The 20,152-nt window shown below is 35.0% G+C and overlaps 1 protein-coding gene across 4 annotated transcripts in view; it reads left to right on the top strand.

Annotated features, from left to right (window-relative positions):
- The window catches only part of ANAPC10 (anaphase promoting complex subunit 10), a 224,621-nt gene that overhangs the window by 84,763 nt on the left and 119,706 nt on the right, over positions 1-20,152 (top strand). For 2 of the 4 annotated variants that reach the window (XM_045880380.3, XM_045880381.3), the window contains exon 5: positions 158-13,894. The exons of 1 other annotated variant lie outside the window; for it this stretch is intronic. In XM_045880380.3, the coding sequence (XP_045736336.1) occupies positions 158-388 (231 nt within the window). In that variant the 3' untranslated portion in view covers positions 389-13,894. Of the gene's footprint in view, positions 1-157; positions 13,895-20,152 lie in introns of those variants that run through there. One more of the 4 variants, XM_064585108.1, reaches the window with a different exon arrangement.

The raw sequence follows: 20,152 nt of genomic DNA, 5'->3' as shown, positions 1-20,152 counted from the left end.
TGATGCAAAAGTGCCAAATAACTGGTAATGGTTGTTACCATATTGTCATTCTCTCAGTGAGCAAAAAGTTAATTTTAAGTCAACTTTAGAATGTATTCATTATAATAAATTATATTCATTGGGTGAAAACATAATCTGACTTTCGTTTTCTTGGCAGCAACTTGAATTGGTGGAACCAAGTGGCTGGATTCACGTACCCTTAACTGATAATCATAAGAAGCCAACTCGCACATTCATGATACAGATTGCTGTTCTAGCCAATCATCAAAATGGAAGAGACACCCACATGAGACAAATTAAAATATACACACCAGTAGAAGAGAGCTCCATTGGTAAATTTCCTAGATGTACAACTATTGATTTCATGATGTATCGTTCAATAAGGTGACCTTAACACAGGACAAAAGTCATTAAACATATCTTTGTTTTATCTTGTCAGTAAATATTATATCTGGAATCTTTATTGAAAAGAAAACATCAGTTACTTTGCAATTTTGTATGCATTGAAGAGTATTTTATTGTAACTTTAATAAATAGATTTTGTGTCATATAATTTTTATTTTCTTTAACATATAATGAAGCTCACATATTTTACATTATTAAAAAAAGATTTGAAGCCAATCATTGAATTTTTCATTATAACAAAAGAAAAACAATTGAACTGAAAATTTTAAGAGATAACACAATTTTTTTTACTAAGTGATTATTTCATATAGTGAACGTGCATTAGAGTGATGCTTTATTGCATGTTTGGGAACAATACTATGTTTTATCAATAGATACTGTCTTTAATAGGCCAAAATTCTTCTTCTTCTTTTTTTTTTTTTTCTTTCTAGGGGAAGCTTATTCTTTTAAAACTGGGCCTTTTAAAAAACAGTATCAAAATAGGCTTAGCATTCGGTATCTTAAGAGAACCATTCTGATTTGGAGAATATAGTTATGTGTCTCATAAAGTTTTTTAAATGTATGAGATTGTTATTTGTATATAAAAATATTTTAAAGGCGCTTAAATGTGTTTTCTTTCTATAGTTTAAAATGAGTAGATTTGATTCTGTATGCTTTTTTCCCCCCTGTATCTATTACTTTTTAGGAGGATGATTATTTAGCCACAGAACTTCCCCAGATTGGTTCTTGTTTGGAAAAGATTCCTTGGTGGTTTTTACATTGCTGAATAGATTGAAGTCTTAAATTGTAAAGTTTTCATTCTTTTTTTTTTTTTAATTGAAGTATAGTTAACATACAATGTTCCATTTGTTTCAGGTGTATAACGTAGTGATTTGACAATTCTATGTGTTACTCAGTGCTCACCAGGATGAGTGTAGTCACCATATAAAGTTACTGCAATGTTACTGACTGTATTTTCTATGCTGTACTTTTTATCTCCAGGACTTACTTATTTTATAACTGAAAGTTTGGATCTCTTAATCCCCTTCACCTATTTCACTCATCCCCCTAATCCCTCCCCTCTGGCAACCACCAGTTTGTTCTCTATATTTAAGAGTTTGTTTGTTTTGTTTTGTAGACTACACATATAAATGAAATCAGATGGTCTTTGTCTTTCTCTGTTTATTTCACTTAGCATAATACCCTCTAGGTCCCTGCATATTGTGAATGGCAAGATCTCATTCTTTTTTATGGCTGATAATATTCCATCCTGTGTATTTATATAGCACATCTTCTTTATTCATCCGCTGATGGACACTTGGGTTGCTTCCATATCTTGGCTATTGTTAATAATGCTGCTTTAAAACATAGGGATGCATATATCTTTTTGAATTAGTGTTTTTGTTTTCTTTGGGTAAATACCCAGCAGTGGAATTGCTAGATCATATGGTAGTTCTATTTTTTTTTTTAAGATGTTATCTATTTATTTGAGACAGAGAGAGAGCTCGAACGGGAGCTAGGGGCGGAGGGACAGGGAGAAACAGACTCCCCACTGAGTAAGGAGCCTGACATGGAGCCCAATCCCAGGACCCTGAGATTATGACCTGAGCGGAAAGCAGACGCTTAACCAACTGAGCCACCCAGGCGCCCCATGGTAGTTCTATTTTTAATTTTTTGAGGATCCTCCATATTGTTTTCTACAGTGGTTGCATCAGTTTACATTCCCACCAATAATGCAAAAGGGTTCCCTTTTCTCCACATCCTTGTCGACACTTGTTATTTCTTGTCTTTTTGATAATAGCCATTCTGACAGGTGTGAGGTGGTATCTCATCATGGTTTTGATTTGCATTTCCTGGGTGATTAGTGATATTGAGCATCTTTTCATATATCTGTTGGTTATCTGTATGTCTTCTTTAGAAAAATGTCTATGCAGGTGCTTTGCCTATTTTTTTTTTTTTTTAAGATTTTATTTGCTCGAGAGAGAGAGCACGAGAGATCGAGAGCACAGGCAGGGGGGAAGTGGCAGAGGGAGAAGCAGACTCCCCGCTGAGCAGGGAGCCTGATGTGGGCCTCAATCCCAGGACCCTGGGATCATGACCTGAGCCGAAGGCAGACGCTTAACTGACTGAGCCACTCAGGTGCCTCTTTGCCTATTTTTTAATCGGATTGTTTGTTTTTTGGTGTTGGTTGTGTAATTTCTTTATATATTTTGGATATTAACTCCTTATTGGATATATTATGTGCAAATATCTTCTGTCATTCAGTAGATTGCCTTTTTGTTTTATTGGTGGTTTCCTTACCTGTGTAAAAGCTTTTTATTTTGATGTAGTCCTAATATTTTATTTTTGCTTTTGTTTCCCTTGCTTGAGAAAAATCCATAAATGTGTTGCTAAGGCCGATGTCCCACAGATTACTGCCTATGTTTTCTTTTAGGCGTTTTATGGTTTCAGGTCTCACATTTAGGTCTTCAATCCATTAAATAGTAAAGTTTAAAAAATAATTATGTGTATGCTTTATTCTGGCAAGGAGTACTAATTTACATGGATACTCTAAAAAAGGCTTTCATTTTTTCACTTAGTAGTATGAATTCCACTTAAAAGAAAAGGGGAGAAAGGGGCACCTGGGTGGCTCATTTGGTTAAGCGTCTAACTCTTGATCTCAGCTCAGGTCTTGATCTCAGGGCTCCATAAAAATAACAACAACAAAAAGACAACAACAACAACAATGACAAAAAAGAATCACAAAAATAATAGCAATATTCACTAGGTACTGTATTGAATGTTCTGCTTTAGTCTGATAAGGAAAACATTCATGTAAACATAAGGTCTTAGAGAGAAATCTAATAAAAAGTACAGAAGGTTTTATTAGTAATAATGTTACTACTTGCTAAATGCTTTTTTAAATTTTGCTTAAAAGAAACAAGGAAGAGGGCTAATTATCATTTACATGATCCACTCTGTTATCTCCTACTAATAGTTTCTTAAGAGGCTCCTAAAATCAGGAGGGATTAAGAAGAATGTTGAGAAAATCAGTATGTTTTCTATTTCTATTCTTATTCTCTCTGTTTTTATATGCCAGCGGGCTGGCCACCTTTATTAGGCATGGGAAAAATTGGTAGTGGAGGATTATGGAGATAATGGTTCCCTTTTATAAGGATTATTTAAAATACAGATAGACCATGTATTATAATATTGACAAAGCATAATTATCTAAAGTAGTTGCATTTCTCTTTTAAAAGTGCAAATAATATACCTAATAAAGGATTTGTATCTAGAATATATAAAGAATTCTTACAACTCAACAGTAAGAACACAAACAATTCAATAAAGGAAGCAAAAAATTTGAATAGTCACTTTCCAAGGAAGATATAGGATTAGCAAATGAACTTGTAAAAAGATGCTCAGCTTCAATTGACATTAGTGAAATGCAAAGTAAAACCACAGTGAGATACCATTTCACAGCTGCTAGACTGGCTAGAATTAAAGATAGTTGCAAGCAATGGCAAAGATGTGGAGGAACTGGACCTCACACTGATGGTGAAGTTGCAATTAATGTATAACCATTTTGTAAAACAGCTCAGTGATTTCTTAACAAGTTAAACATCTACCTATTATATGATCCAGTCATTTCACTTCTTGATATTTACCCAACAGAAAAGAAAGCATATGTCTATACAAAGAATATAACATAGCTTTATTTGTAATACCTGAAAACTGGAAACAACCCAAATATCGACCAAAGGAGCATATATGAACAAATAGTCATATATACATATAATAGAATACTGTACTCAACAATAAAAATGAATGAACAGTTAGTACATGCAGCAACATGGGTAAATTTTCATAAAAATTATGCTGAAAGAAGCCATACAAAAGAGAGTACATACTATTTGATTTTTTTTTTTTTTAATTCTAGAAAATACAAACAAATCAAATGACAGAAAGCAGATCCATGGTTGTGTGGGATGGGGAGTTGGGAGAAGTAAGGTGAGATGGACTATTTGGGGGAATGATAGAAATGTTCATTAATCTGATTGTGGTACTGGTTTCACAGGTATATACATATTCCAAAATTTATCAAATTATACACTTTAAGTATATTCAGTTTATTGCATGTCAATTAAACCTCAATAAAGCTGATTTAAAAATAGCTTATTTTACCTGTTTCACATAGTAATCATTCAAAGATGCTAGATTTGAAGTAGTTCTATGTCTTACTGAAAGGATCTGAAAATAAAAAACTAAGATTGAAGAGCGATTTTAATAGCTAATGAAACAGTGACAGCCAGTTCACTCATTCATAATCAGTATTTGTTTTTGAGTATTGGACAAACTGTGCAGTTATAAGATTTAAATTTTTAAATTTCACATGTAATCAAAATGTAAGATACTTTCAAAGTCAGCTTATTAGCTGGGGAAATATTGTCATAAGAAACTGTATAAAACTGTGGAATTTTAAAATACAGCATTTCCAAGTCACTAAGATGTACAGCTGAAACTAATGTAACACTGTGTGTTAACTATACTCACATTAAAAAATTAACTTTAAAAATTAAAAAAATAATAAAATAAAATACAGTGGTTCATTGAACACTAATAAACAGGCAACTCTAAAAAAGACTAGTAGATATTGGGTATTAAATTAGATTTAATAAGGAGGCCAAGATAAATATGATGCAGACCTTGCTTTCCAGTTGCTTATAATCTATTAGGGGAAATAATAGATTTCTAATGAGCCAAATCAGAAATTAGAGTGGTAAGATCTCTAATTGATGGGTAAGGGTATAGAGGAAGGGAAAGTTGACTTTCTGTTCAGGAAGACCGAGGTGAAGCTAAAGAAGACATTTGTAGAGAAAGTGGAATTTTTAAAAGACTATTTGTAATATCTAGTTATTTACTTTTCAAGCCTATTCTTGAATCCAGACTATCATTGTTTTTATGAGTAACAATTTGAAACAGATGATTTGTGTGTTAAGAATTAAGGGATGTTTTGTATATTTACTCTTGTTTGAAAGTTTCCAACAATTAAAACACAATCTTGAAAGTAATTTTAGTTACCATGCCTTCTGTTCTTTCAGCCATTATGACTACTAACTTAGTAATTAATGTAATACACTAGATTAATACACCACAGTATAAATTTTTATGAGTGTAAAATTCTAGTGTTTTAGAAAATTGTTATTGTTCTAAAATTCTTAATAAAATGTTGGCTTATATATTATTTTTATTAATTGAATTCTTGATTACTTCTTTATTTTGTCAATTACCTTTTTAAAATGATAAATTTTGGGGGTGCCTGGGTGGCTCAGTCGTTAAGCATCTGCCTTCGGCTCAGGTCATGATCCCAGGGTCCTGGGATTGAGCCCTGCATCCAGCTCCATGCTCAGCGGGAAGGCTGCTTCTCCCTCTCCCACTCCCCCTGCTTGTGTTCCCTCTCTCGCTGTGTGTCTCTCTGTCAAATAAATAAATAAAATCTTAAACAAAAAGGTAAATTTTATAAAATGTGTTACATTAAAGCATTAGGGAAAATAATACTTTGTAGTTGTAATTATATGTGGAACTTTTGCCTTGAGCATCTTTTAAACCAAGATTATCTTCTCTTGCCCACATCGTTTGGCTTTCCCCACTTCTATGACTCCCTAGGTGAAAGTGCCCTCTCTTTCTTCTGTGGCTAATCCCATTACCATCGTTTGTCTTCTCTTGTCCTATCTGGTGAATAGAACCAACTTACTATTTTGTACATATAGGCAAAATTACAATTGGACCAATCTAAAAGTGTTCTACTTGCTTATGAAACCTTTTTCTGGGTGAATTTTTATTTCAGGAAATGGTATTTCACCTCATGTATTAGTGAAGCTCTAGCATTTACCATCTCAGTTGTTGTAATTACTGTTTGTGACCATCAGCTTTCCACTGATAGAGTTCAGTGATCATCATAAGATATTCTTCCACTTTGCATTTGCTTTTCTGATGTTGAGAGTAAATTATGATTCTCTCCCTGTGGTCTTAGAAATAATTTCCCAAACTGTTTTTATAGACTTTATTCTGCGACTAGCTCTCCTCTTTACTCTGGCATTCATCTATAGCTGGAGATCCAGATTTTAACAGATCATTTCCTGTTATTACTACAGCAGTATCAAAATACTGATCACTTACCAAGAAGCAAAGTATCCAAAAGACTGAAGCAGAGAGTTCAGCCAGCTGTTTGTTTTTCAACTGTTAAAATTTGTAAGAATCATATGTTAAATGGATATGGCTACAAAATGAACCAGGGATAGCCTAGGTAAAAGGAGAATGGTAAGAAGCCATCCAGCTCTTAAGTTAAAACAAGCTCACGTGTTTACCAAAGACAAAGAAACGGAATTTTGCTGTTTTAAAGTGCTGTTGTTTTAGGTAGCATTCAGTAACTACTAGGAGATGCAGGTAACCTGTTCTTTGGAAGTTTTATTTTTTTTCTAAGTCATTAGGGCTGTTAATATAAAACCCTTTTTTTTTTCTTGAAATTTTCAGTTGTTAGACTGGCAGTCGGGTATGATTTTGACTCCTCTCCTTCATCTTCCCATACTCAGTAATGCCAAGTTCTGCAGATTCTTTCTCCACATTAATTATCACTTTTAGTTTCACTCCATTTGCATCTCTCTAGGCCAATTGCAGGAAGCTCCCAATTGGACCATTGGTCTTTAGTTTATGCAAAGATAAAGTTATCCAAACAATATTCCATCATATGGCTTTCTGTAAAATCTATACTAATTGCACATTACCTATATAAATTTACCTATGTAAGTAAACCCAAAGTCTTCTGGCATCCCTTCAAGGCCATACATCTTCCCTGCCTCTTTTATAACCTTTTCATATGAATTCTCAGAATTTTTGCTCTAGCCCAGCAAATATGCTTGTCTGTTTTATGCACACAACTCCCTTATTCTCATTTTACCATTTTATAGTAACATCTAATGGCCTTTAATATCACTGTTCTAACAATTGATACTTTCCTAAACAAATTGGCTCAAAAGTCACTCCCTTGAATGCCTTTACTTATCTGATTTTAATTCTGTGTATTTTGGTAATTCTTTTATTCTAAATCCTCTTAGCACTTACATATTCTGCCAGTACTGTATTAACATATGAATGTCATTGTGTATGTTGCTAACTCCTGAAGACAGAGTCAGACAAGGAATGCATTATTACAGTTCTCAACATATAGTAGGCATGAAGTAAATATACATTGTTTTTCTAAGATCTTGTATTGACATACTTTATGCCTTATATCTCATTTTCACAAAATCACTGTGTCAGGGCGATGCTTAATTATGAATAACAAATCCCTGCCACGGTGACTTAAATAAGTTTTTATATTTCTTGTATATTAAAAATTCTGGAGATCCATGTTTGTTTCACTAGCTTCCTGAGAATTCTTAGGTCCTTCTCATGGTCAAAAAATAGTTGCTGTCATCCTCTCACATTGGCACTTGAGGGAGAAGGGAGAAGAGTAGCACTGGCCGTGTCTGTCTTCCGTTATCCCCAGGAGTCTCGTCAGAACTGGGTCATACGGTTGTCTCTACCCAAGAGGGAAGCTTGTCTGGGAAGGCAGGGAGCACGATTGTCATTGTTGCCTTAGGCAAACTACTGTTTTCTAGGGCAAAACACATCATCTCCCTAAAAAAAAAAAACCAAAACACAAAACTACAAACAGTATTCTCTCTGTGAGGAAGAAGGGAGACTAGATATGAGGTAAACAGTAAGCAGTATCTGCCACACACAATCTTTCTAAGCCTCAACACCCTCATCTGCAAACTGGAAATAATAGCGGTACTCACCTCAGAGGTTTAAGTGAGATAATAAATGGAAACACTTAGCACAGTGTGTGGCAAATAGCAGTATTCAACAAAAAGTAGCTGGTTTTGTTACTAGTTTGTCTTCAGTTCATGTGGTTTGATCTGAGAAATCTATGGGGAAGAAATGGCTGTTTTTCCCCCTCTTCCCTCATGAATTCTGCTGGACTTGGGAAGATAACCGCTAGTTCTGCAACACCGCCTGTGTGGTAACCTTAGAACCCCTTTTTAGCATCTGTATTTTATTATCTATCATATACTTACACCCTGCCATGATAGCAATTATGTAGAATTTTCCCACACAAAGCAGTAGGACCCTCTAAATTCTGTAAATTCTGTTACAGTGGGTGGGGGCTAAGACAAACTTTTTAGTTATTAACTACATTGTCCTTTTGAGCCCATGCAAAATATCAAAGCTCATTTCTTGCATTTTTCAACCTTACCAAAAAGGAAAACATACTTGATACAACTTTCCAGTGTTGTAAGCTGGAGTAGATGAACAGCCCTGTAAGTTCTTTAAGATACACATTTCCAGAAGCAGGAAGTGAGTATCATGCTAGAAGAGAAGCTCCAGCACACTTACCATATCTAACTAGTTCTAAGCCAGTCTGCTAGACCCTTTATTACTCCTGATCTAGGTCTGAATCCCTTAGCTGCTGGTAGCTACTTCTTGTTGATGTCCTGTCTTGCCCCTTTAGAATTTTATGATAAGCACTATTTTGCTAGCTCCAAACTTGTCTCTTTTCAGTATCGTTCTCTCAGGCCACTATGAATAAGCTTTCTCTGTTTTGATCCACTGAGAAGAAGTTCCTGTTCTAGACTATCTTTAATAACATAACTAATCAAGTTAGTAATACTGTGCCAATGAAGAACGATAAGTAGCTTGGCTTAGGATATATACTAAGGCTGGAAGGCATACATTTTATAAAGATTTACTTAGAAGGGATTAACCCACAGTGTCAATTTTTAATTATTATGGATACTTGATTGCTCATTCCTATCAAACAAAAAAAAGATGTTTATAATGCTGTGAAAAAGAAAAATATTGCATCTTTTTTCAAACAACATGTACTATTGAATGTCTTAAATCCCGTGTAGAATACAAATAAGAAGAAAACATATGTCTTATTCAGAAAGAACTTATGGTCTAGCTGTTGATGGCTAGGGACACACAGAGACATTCACACATCCTCAGTATGAAGTAGTATTGAGTAAACCAGATACCACCAATGCCTAGTGTAGTTGTAAGGTTCTTAGGGAAGAGAAAGACACTCATGTATATAAGGTTATCTGAAGAGGCCTCCTTCCTTGGTTCTGTACACGTTGAGAAACAAATAGTGAAGATGAAGGCTGAAATAATTACCTTCTTTCCTGAAGGCTGATGGATGTCTGTCGAAGTCTTAGCTAATTTGGGTTTCTAATAATGAATCCCTAAGATTCATGTCATGGCTGGCTGCACACTGAATGGGGCAGGATGCTCTCTCAAAGAAGGAGGATGGAACAGAGCCATATATTCTGAATTGTTCTTCCTATATTCACAAATCAGTTGTTAACCTCCTCAGGGCCATGTGACAGGTTGGAGAGAGGTCCAGAGTAAAGGAATTGAACCTCCTTCTAGTTGAGAATCATCAGGAGTGGGGAAAAAAGTGTTCCTAAATTTACACTCTAGTTCCAAAACATGCAAATTTAAGTAGAGTGAGATGAAATGGGGAGGCATTTAGGCATGGAAAATTACAAATTTGTGGAGGAGTGAGGAGGTTATTTTCAGACTGTAGTACAGTGGGGTGCTAACCTGAGTAATCTGTAACATCTTTAAGTTACAGGATGGAAAAAAGGTAGGGTAGGATGTGGTGAAAGTTTACTTTTACCCTGTTATAACTATGGTTTTATATCCATACCTTTATATATTTCTTATATTTAATGCTATATTAAAACTTCGGAGAAGAAAAGAGGCAGTATGGGTAGCCTAACACCCCCTACCATTATAAGTTGTAAAGGACACTGTGGAATAAAAACCCTAGCTTTTGAAACAATTTTGTGTAAATTAAAATGTTTAGTATTTGTCTAAGATTATCTAATATTATCTAAGATTGAAACCATGGAGAAGGTTATCAGAAGTTTGCCTGGGATAAAAAGCCGGGTGGAAATCTGTGTTTTTCCAAAGGGCATTCCTTAGAGATTGATGCTTGTGGAATCCTAGAAATGTCCACCCAGTTTGGATCCGTTGTTCCAGGTTCCCTCTTCCATTCCAGAGATTTAGGTAGTAAATGGAATTCTTAGAAAAATACACTTGTAAGCAAGACCATCAGAAATCACACACAGCTCCAAATAAGGCTCTCAAGTGGCCATTACAAAAATATTTGAGTTCTTGGAATATGGCATGTTGTGTTTTTAAACAGAATCATCATTAGTAGGAACACAACTTCATTCCTTTGGGTCCAATTCATGCTTGTCTTACGTCTAATTGCTTTTGGATTCAAAATAAGAAAGCCTTATTTTAAAACTGAAGAAGGCTTTGAAACAGTATTATTCATACTATAATTCTTTTTAAAGATGTGTCAACTGGGGCGCCTGGGTGGCTCAGATGGTTAAGCGTCTGCCTTCGGCTCAGGTCATGATCCCAGGGTCCTGGGATCGAGTCCCGCATCAGGCTCCCTGCTCCTTGGGAGCCTGCTTCTCCCTCTGCTTCTCTCTCTCTCTCTCTCTCTCTCTGTCTCTCATGAATAAATAAATATATTAAAAAAAAAATCTTAAAAAAAAAAAAGATGTGTCAACTGAAGCATGAGATATACTAGTGATATGAAGAGACAATACAATCTAAGCAGTTTCTTGTTTTAAATAATAGTAACCATTTTGCATATACTCTGTAGCTAGTGAATATAGTAAGAGGAAATATTTTAATGGGAAGGTTCTGTATGTGAAATTTTTCTTTATTATTTGCAAGCTAGAAGAAAGTCACTTGGTTGTATAGGAATTAGATGAGCACCTGAGTCCTATCTTACGATAGTCTTTGGCTGATTTTGTCAGCTTTTTTTTTTTTTTTTTTAGCCTTTTTCCTTTTTAGTTGTGTGTATGAAGCATAATGTATATACAGTAAAGTGCACCAAACACCAGCTTAATGAATTAGGTCAAGGTAGACACCTATGTACATGCCAAAGATTAGAACACCTCAGTATCCTGGAAGCTCTCTCTGTGTCCCCTCTCAACCACTTTTTTCTCCTAGATCAAGTTCTTCCAGCTTGTTCTTTTTTAACTATTTCAAACATTCTTGGCCTTTTTCATTACTATATACATTTTATATTCAGCTTATCAGCTTACACATAAACACGTACACGCACACACAAACTATAGAATTTTTATTGGGATTGCTTTGAATCTATAGATCAATGAGAACACTTTTCAATATTGAGTCTTCTGATTTACAGAAGACTCCATTTGTTAGAGACTTTAATGTCTTTCAATAGTGTCATAGTTATCTTGGGAGACATCTTGTATATTTTTTATAGATTTATTCCTAGGAATTTGATACTTTTGATGCTATTACAAATGATACTTAAAGAAGTTTATTTTGGTAAATTGAAGTAAAATTGATTTTTGTAAATTTATTTTATAATCAGCAACTTTCTAACTTTCCCCTTAATTAAAATAATTTTTCTGTAGATTCTTTTGGATTTTTTACATCTCTAAATGATGCCTCTTTTTTATTTTTCTTTCCTTATACTTTTATTTTTCTTATTATACTAATTATGCCTCCAGTAATGTATTAAATAGAAGTCTGAGATGTTAAATTGAACACTGAAAGCAGTCATTCTTCCCTTGTTTCTGATCCCAGTGAGAAAGCTTCAAGATTTCACCATTTTGTATGATGTTTGCTTAGGTTTTTTCCAAGAATGCTTAGGTTTTTTTTCAAGAAACCCTTAATAAAATTAATGCTAGTCTTTTCTATTTTTAGTTTACCAAAATCATTTGTTCGTTTTAAAATCATGAATGAATACTGAGGGTATAAAAAGCTTTTCTTGCACCTATTGAAATAACCATATGATTTTTTTCTTTTTTATTATTATGTTGGATTATATTGGTTGATTTTTACATGTTGAATAACCATCTTTCTGGAATAAATCTAACTTGACTATAGGCATTATCTTTTGTTATGAATCACTGAACTTGGTTTGGTAAAAATTAGTTTAGAAATTTTTCATCCATGTGCATCAATGGTTTTTGCATCGAGTGAGATTAGCCTATAGTATTCCTTTTTGTACTGTCCTTTTCATGTTTTGGTATTAGAATTATTTTGGCTTCATAAAATAAATGAGAAAGTTTTTGTTTGTTTTCTGGAAGAGTTTGTATGAGCTTAGAGTAATTCCTTAAATGACTTAAAATATTCATTGTGAAGACATATTTATAGGTTTGATTTCTAATTCTAAATAGATGAATTATTTAGATTTTTGTCCTTCCTCTTGTGTAAGTTTTGGTAATTTGTATTTTTCTGGGAGTTTATCCATTTTGTCTACATTTCAAATTTATTGGCATAAAGTTATTCAGATTATCATTTTATGATCTTTATAATGTCTGTAGGATCTGTATTATTAGATCTCTCATCATTCCTGATATTGATTATTTGTGATATCCTTTTTCTTTTTCATTAGTCTCAGCAAAAATGTATCAATTCTGTTAGTATTTTCCATGAAACAAATGTTGGCTTTATCCTTTCTAATGCATATATTCTATTTCATTACTTTCTGCTCTTTATTATTTTCTTTGGGGCTAATTTGCCTTATTTTTCTAAGTTTTTGAGATGAATACTTAAATTACTGATTTCCAGCATTCTTCTTGTCTAAAATATGCACTTAAAGCTGTAAATTACCCTCTAAGTACAGCTCTGGTTGATCTTAGCACTATACCACTAACTATACCACTAGCATCTAGTTAGAATGATATCTGTTATCAGAATGCTTCTCTTTGACCCATGGGTTATTTAGAAGTACATTTCATCATTTTCTTTCCAAAATATGGGGATTTTCCACGTATCTTTTTTTTTAAAAAGACTTATTTATTTATTTTAGTGGGGGAGGGTCAGAGGGAGAAGGAGAGAGAGAATCTCAAGCAGACTCCCTGCTGAACATGGAGCCCGACGAGGGTTCCGTCCCATGACTCTGAGATCATGACCTGAGCTGAAATCAAGAGTCCAGTGCTCAACCGACTGAGCCACCCAGGCACCCCTCAAAATATCTTTAATCATTGATTTGTAGCATAATTACTCTGTGGTCTAAGAACATATTTTGAAATTTGTTGAAACTTGCTTTACTAGCCCAGCATATGCTCAATTTTTATTAGTGTTTCATAAAAAATTGTATGTTGCAGTGCCCCATGTATGTTAATTAGATCAGGTTTATTAATATGTCCAATATTTTAAACTCAGCTGATTTTTTTTGTCTGCCCATTCTATCAGTTAATAAGAAAGTTGTATGAAAAACTTCCTCATGATTGTGGATTTGTCTACTTTTCCTTATAATTCTGTCAATTTTCTCTTTATATATTGAAGCTAGAATTGTTATATCTTTCTGATGAATCAAACCACTTAAAATGAATGTACTTCTTTGTCTCTATATTGTTTTTATTTTTTGCCATAAAAGCTATTTTTCTGATTTAATAAAACTATACCAATTTTCTTTTGATTGGTGTTGAATGTTACATCTTTTTCCATTCTTTTATTTTTGACCATTTCATATCCTTATATTTCTTATATGTTTTCTGTAAATTGAATATAATTGGGTTTTGTTTTTTACTCAGTTTGGCTTTCTGGGAGGAAGAAATCTATATGGCTTCTCAGGGTACCTGGCTGGCTCAGTTGGAAGATTGTGACTATTGATTTCAGGGTTGTGAGTTCGAGCCTCACTTAAAAAAAGGAAGATACTGCTTCTCACTTGATCTTAGCCAAAAGGCCAAGAAGCAATGGAAGATACTGCTTCTCAAACCCATGCAAGTAAACATCTAGGAGAGAGGTGACAGAAAACTTTAGAAAGGTAGTTTTGGGCCAGATTTTGGAGAGCCTTTTAAAGTCAAGGTAAAAAGTTTGGCCTGTATCTTCTTTCAGGGAACCCTTGAAGAGTTTTGAATAGGTAGGTGAGTAATATGTGTTTTAAGAAGGTTAAATCAGTAAGATTCAATTGGAGCAGGAAGCATTGGAGGCAATAAAGATAGGTTCTGAAAGCATCTTAGTAATGTAGCATCTGGAACAACAGTACCTGATAGATAGTAAGCTTGCAATGAAATATTTGATGACTAAGTGAAAAGCCCAGGTGGGATGTATGAGGGGCCAGATAGGAATATGGCAGTAAAAGTGGCAAGAAATGACTGGAAATATAAAATAGGCAGAATTCTTTGTTTGCTAACATGTGGCTGGGAGGAGATTTAGATAAAAGATAATAAACAGATATAGATATCATGCTGAGATGTTTATATAGGTATCTATTACATGGGGCCTCAGAATAATAAATTAGGTAAGGAGACAATGGTGAATATATTGATTATTAATTTATAAAGTTAAATTTTTATATACATTTATACAGTTAAATTACAAATAGTTAAATATAGGAGAAGATTTAAAGAAGAGTATGACATTTTTCTTCACTACCACCTTGTCCAACTTTTAAACTACTGTGTTCATTTTGATGTGTAGACCAGGATCCTCCAGATCCTATACAGGTGCTTGCTCCACATCAGTGTTTTTGCAGGTACTTTTGACGAAAGAGCCTGAGTTTGCACATTTCCAAAAGGAGGCCATGTTATCCTCCAGTAGCTAACTATTAAGTGCATTTACAACTTTATATTCTTACATGGTGCCAAAGTAATTCAGTGGCAAATAATTGAGTATTTCCTGTTTCTGGGTTTGCCCTGATCTTTCCCCAAAACACAATTATTAATCTTTCCTGAATGGCTACTCATCCATCTTTCATTTTTGTCTATGTTAAGGAATGCAGATTTGTATTAGTTACTAGAATTTTAGGGAATTTTAGACTAATTAGTTAAAATATATGATAATTCTTTTAGTCATGATTATCTAGTAGTCTCTGTCAGACATTTCTGTTGTGTTAATTTCTTGGGTGTTTTAATCTATTTTTGTTTTCTCTTTTGCCTTAAATCTTGGGTTATGAATTTATCTATAAAATTCCTGTGCAACTTGAGTTAGAGTGTTCTTCCAAAATAGTTTTAGATTTACTTCTGTGTGCACTCGTTGGAGATGCTTGGCTTAGGACTTCGTTCTTCATAATCGTTTGACTTGTGGCTTTCTAGACCACATGTGACATAAATTCAGTTTTCTTTTTGTTGTGCAGGCCCAGATTATACATTCCCAAGGGATTTATTTTACCCCCAGCACAGATAAACCAGTTTCCCTATTGTCTATTGTCTTCTTTTTCTGGTGGGGAGATTTTTTTTTTTGCCCCCAACTGAGATTTTAGCCCTTCTAGTTTTATGCAGGGATCTTTTTTTTTTTTTTTTAAGATTTTATTTATTTATTTGAGAGAGAGAATGAGATAGAGAGCATGAGGGGGGGAGGGTCAGAGAGAGAGGCAGACTCCCCGCTGAGCAGGGAGCCCGACGTGGGACTCCATCCCGGGACTCCAGGATCATGACCTGAGCCGAAGGCAGTCGCTTAACCAACTGAGCCACCCAGGTGCCCTATGCAGGGGTCTTAATTTCAGTTTTCCACCTTGCAAGAGCCAAGTTCTCATCTCCTGTCCTTTGCATTACCTTAAAAGCCAAATTCCTAGGTTGCAGCTGTTACTCACCACCCATCATTAAGGCAAATGCAGAGTAGCCTACTCATTTGCCAGTCCTGTTTTTAGTTGCTTCAATATTCCTGGCACCTGGATATTTTTCTTTTATATGGGCTTAGCTGTGCATTCCTTTATAGTTTGTGTAATTTTTCTCAGCATTTCCAGCTAATCTAGCAGAAAAGATTTTTAATGTATAGTCTGCCATATTGCTGAAACTCAAATCTTGAATTCTTTCCACATCGATAGTTTTTTCTTCATATATTTCCAGATAGCCTTGATTTCATTTTATTTCTTAAGGACATTGCATTAATAGTTCGAGTGGCCTTAAAATAAGAATATTTTCCCTTTTTTGATTTAATTTAAAATTATGATGTTGCTAGACCTTGCCACATCATAAATTCTACTCAGAGGCACAAAGGGAATAATTCATTCTAAATATTGATAGAAGACTAGCCTTTTTATCTTGGTCTGAGAAAGTAACCTTGAGAATGCATCCCATGTGACTAAATAACACCAAATTCAGTATGACGACTACCTTGGGGTCTAGGGGCAAGAGGAATTAGGAATGAGATCATTAGGGGAGGCTTCAATTACATTTGTAATGTTTTATTTCTTAAGCTGAGAGGTGTATACCCAAGGGTTTATTATATTCTCTACATTTTAAAACTATATGAAATGCCTCATAGTAAAAATGATTGCAAAGGGAATTATCACCATAAGGAAATTGTACTGTATCTTTTAATTTCACATAACAGAAGCTACGTGGGGCATTTGTCACTGTCATATGCATTTGTCAAGTGAAAAGATAGTCTTCCATATTAAAGAAGGAGTAAGTTGTTATTTCAACTACTGTTCACATTTAGCTCTTTCCATATTAGACTTTGTTTCCCCATGCCTGTTAAAAATGTTACATGCCTGACCACATACTCCAGCCTGTCCGGTGATTATACTACTTCCAACTTGGGCAGTAATTCTAGCTTTACCCAGAATAGCCACAGGTTAAATATGAATCATCTTCCATGCTAGAAAAGGCCCTTTTCAGTGTTTTCACAATCAGATTCTCCACTGATTTTCTTTGTTCACATTCAGTGCAAGCGTTGCTGTTGAGTGATCTTGTTCACGCACATCTTTAACACTGAAGTATGAGAGGAAGGAAGGGCTGGCGTGCAGAAGCATCCAGGTTCTTTCAGAGGTTTACTGAGGCCTGGTGGTCTCCTTGCTGCCTTGCATAGACTCCCTCTTGTCCTCATAGCAACATGAAAAACAGTGAACACTTACCGAGTGCTCTCTCTTTGTGCCAGTCCCTTGGAGGCATTCTTTATGTATTATCATATTCAACCCCTGTAATAATCTCGTAGTTATTATTCTCCCCTTCTTAGAATGAAAGAAACAGATTGATTGCTTTGACTAAATCACACAGCTACTAAATGATGAAGTTGAATGTTTGCTGAAGTAACTTTTCTTCCTCTCTCTCTGTCCATAAAATACCATCTAGTGTTGATACCACCTTGCAGTAATCAATAATTTAATATTCCTTAAGCATCAGAAACATTCACATAGCTGTGATGAAATATGTAGGGCTTAGCTGATTTGTGTTGAGAAACAGTAGAGAAGAGGGAAATACAAGGAATGGATGAGCAGTCGAAAGCCAGCTGGCTCATCAGGATGCAGGAGTGGTCCGAGGGCAGAATGCCTGTTAGAATTCAGCTGCCTGAGGCTGTGGTAGAGTACCTATTGATGTTGATGGTATGTGTGGATAAGAGAGGTATGCGGCCTCTGGTTTTACGTTTTCTGTCATACCAAAGACTATTAAAAGGACAATATTGTCCTGGGATTCTCACCTTTGACCTAAACGAATAAAACCTTCCCTCTCACATCACTACTGTGAGGAGAGGGGGTGGGGCAGGATGGGGATGCAAGGATAAAGAAATATGGAAAGGTGGCCAGGCCGTATTGCTTCCTATTTCTTTATAGACTTAGCCCATTGCTTTTTAGAAAAAGAAAAGGAAGAATGGAGGGGAGGGCTGGAGGGACAGAGAGACGGAAAGCAGGAGAGATTGATTCAATACAGAGAAGAGTATTCACTTAATATTTCTGTCTGTGGCTTCTTACAGAATAAGGGGGCTTGCATCACTATGTTGTGACTTTACAACTTTGAGAATAAATCAGTGTGATTTAATTTAAACTGAGCCTTGTAAAGAGCAAGGGATCTCTTTCCCCCAGTCTTTCTTAGAGAAACTCACATATCTCCAAACTTTGTCTTGAATTATTGTTTCTAGGTCATACTGAGGCTTATGTTTAATTATTCTGGCCTCGTTTAAGTAATTCTGGGCCTGAGGCATTTAGACCTTTAGGGCCCTTCATTGGCTTCGCAATAAATCATAAATTACTATAATCTCAATTAAAATAATACTTCATATATCCAACTTCATATATCCATTGTCATCTAAATGTGGTCTACTCTAAATCCCACTATGAATATAGTATAATAATTATTAATAAATTAGTAATAACATTGGGTCATAGGACCCTGAGGCATGAATAGGGATGTGAGCAGACATTTTCTTTTGCCTTCAGAATTTCACAGGTGTCCAAAAACATTGTAAAGATGTGAGAAGGGGCCAATCTAAGGACAAATGCCCTGAGGTGGCCAATAAATAGCTCTGCTTGTGTGAATATTTCGCTGCTTTGTAGTTAAAAAATCAGTAATTAAATTGAAATTAGGTCTTGTGGAAAACTGTGAATCTATTTTCTTCAAACTTTCTTAGAAAGATTCAAGTATTTTCAGCGCTCTCCCTGATGTCAGATTTTGAGCCCTCTGTTCTCTGATCCCTTGAGCAGCTGCTACCTCACTACCCTCTTCCCTTATGTTTCTGATAAGGACAGTTGAAAATTTTACTGGGAATCTTTTATAGTCCTTTTGAAACTTTTTAATAGAAGTTTCTTTTAAAAATATTTCATTCTCTGCACACATAAGAGGAAAGTGAATTATTCAAATATTTTCTAAAGCACTTTATTGTGTCTAAGGGCCATTCATGGCCATTGCCTCATTTAGATGCTTAAAGCAATCTTGTCAGGCAGATAAGTCAGGTCTTCTGACTCTTAATCTAGTGCTCTTGCCTTATTTCAACTCATTCCTTAACCAAATGCCAATGAAAAGGTTCTATTTTAATGTGCATTCTTGGGTTTTCATATTATTGATACTAACTTTTTGAACCTTTATGGAATCATTAGGACTATCACTGTTCATCAGACGGACAATTAATAGTTAATAAATGCTCAGTCTGCTTCCGTTAACTGACTTTGTTTTCTCTTCCTGTCTATATTCTGGGTCTCAGAAGTGCAGGATCAAGTGTGAATGGAGTTGGTGGAGGCCTTATCACTAAACACACATTTAACTTATGGCCGCTGGATGGTAAGCAGGTAATAAATGCCAACTTCAGAGAACATTTCAACATGATACAGAAGCAGATTCTTAATTCGGGATTCTAAGATTTAAACACCTTCTTCATTTAGTGGGAACTAGGCGTGGCTGCACCCAATTCAAGTCACTTCTTCCTAGAACTTGGGTGCTCTATATTTTTGTGTGTCTTCCCACAAGAGCAGTGTTAGCCCCGAGAATGCAACTGTGATGCCCAAAGGTTGTGAACTCTAACATCACTGTGTTTATTTTTATGAGAATTAGGTCAAGATTAGCCTAAGCAGAGGCACCAGATAACTGAGGATCACAAGCAAAATGGGAAATAAAATGCATTTTATACTGAATCTTTACAGATGGATTTTGCAAAGAACAGTTAATTAACTGTGGGACAAACTGGGGATACATTTTTAATGATTTGCAGGAAGTCAAAAGAAAAGCTAAGTAAAAAAATTCCAGCCCTAACTGCTCTTCTAAAATGGGCTAAGAACGATAGCAGTGAATTAAAATAACCTGTGAATTTTTCTAACCAAAATAAAAATACCAGTTATGAAATATTTCTTTTACTCTTTGCCAATTCTTTAATAGTCCGTTAGGTATTTCTAGGAGGTGGAGTAGTTGAGATGAAAATTTGAGCTCAGAAACCTGAAAGGCCAGCATCTTGAATAAACTGAGGGGAGATGGAACTGTGGGTGACACGAGGCTTTTTCTGTGGCAGAGTTGCCCTCAGACTGGGC

Source organism: Mirounga angustirostris, unplaced genomic scaffold (genome assembly GCF_029215605.1).
Source record: "Mirounga angustirostris isolate CCGP_5_RB_7025 unplaced genomic scaffold, mMirAng1.0.hap1 SCAF_2, whole genome shotgun sequence".
In the NCBI taxonomy this organism is placed as follows: Eukaryota; Metazoa; Chordata; class Mammalia; order Carnivora; family Phocidae; genus Mirounga; species Mirounga angustirostris.
The sequence above is the reverse complement of the archived record's forward strand: the minus strand, read 5'-3'. Positions and strand labels throughout refer to the sequence as shown.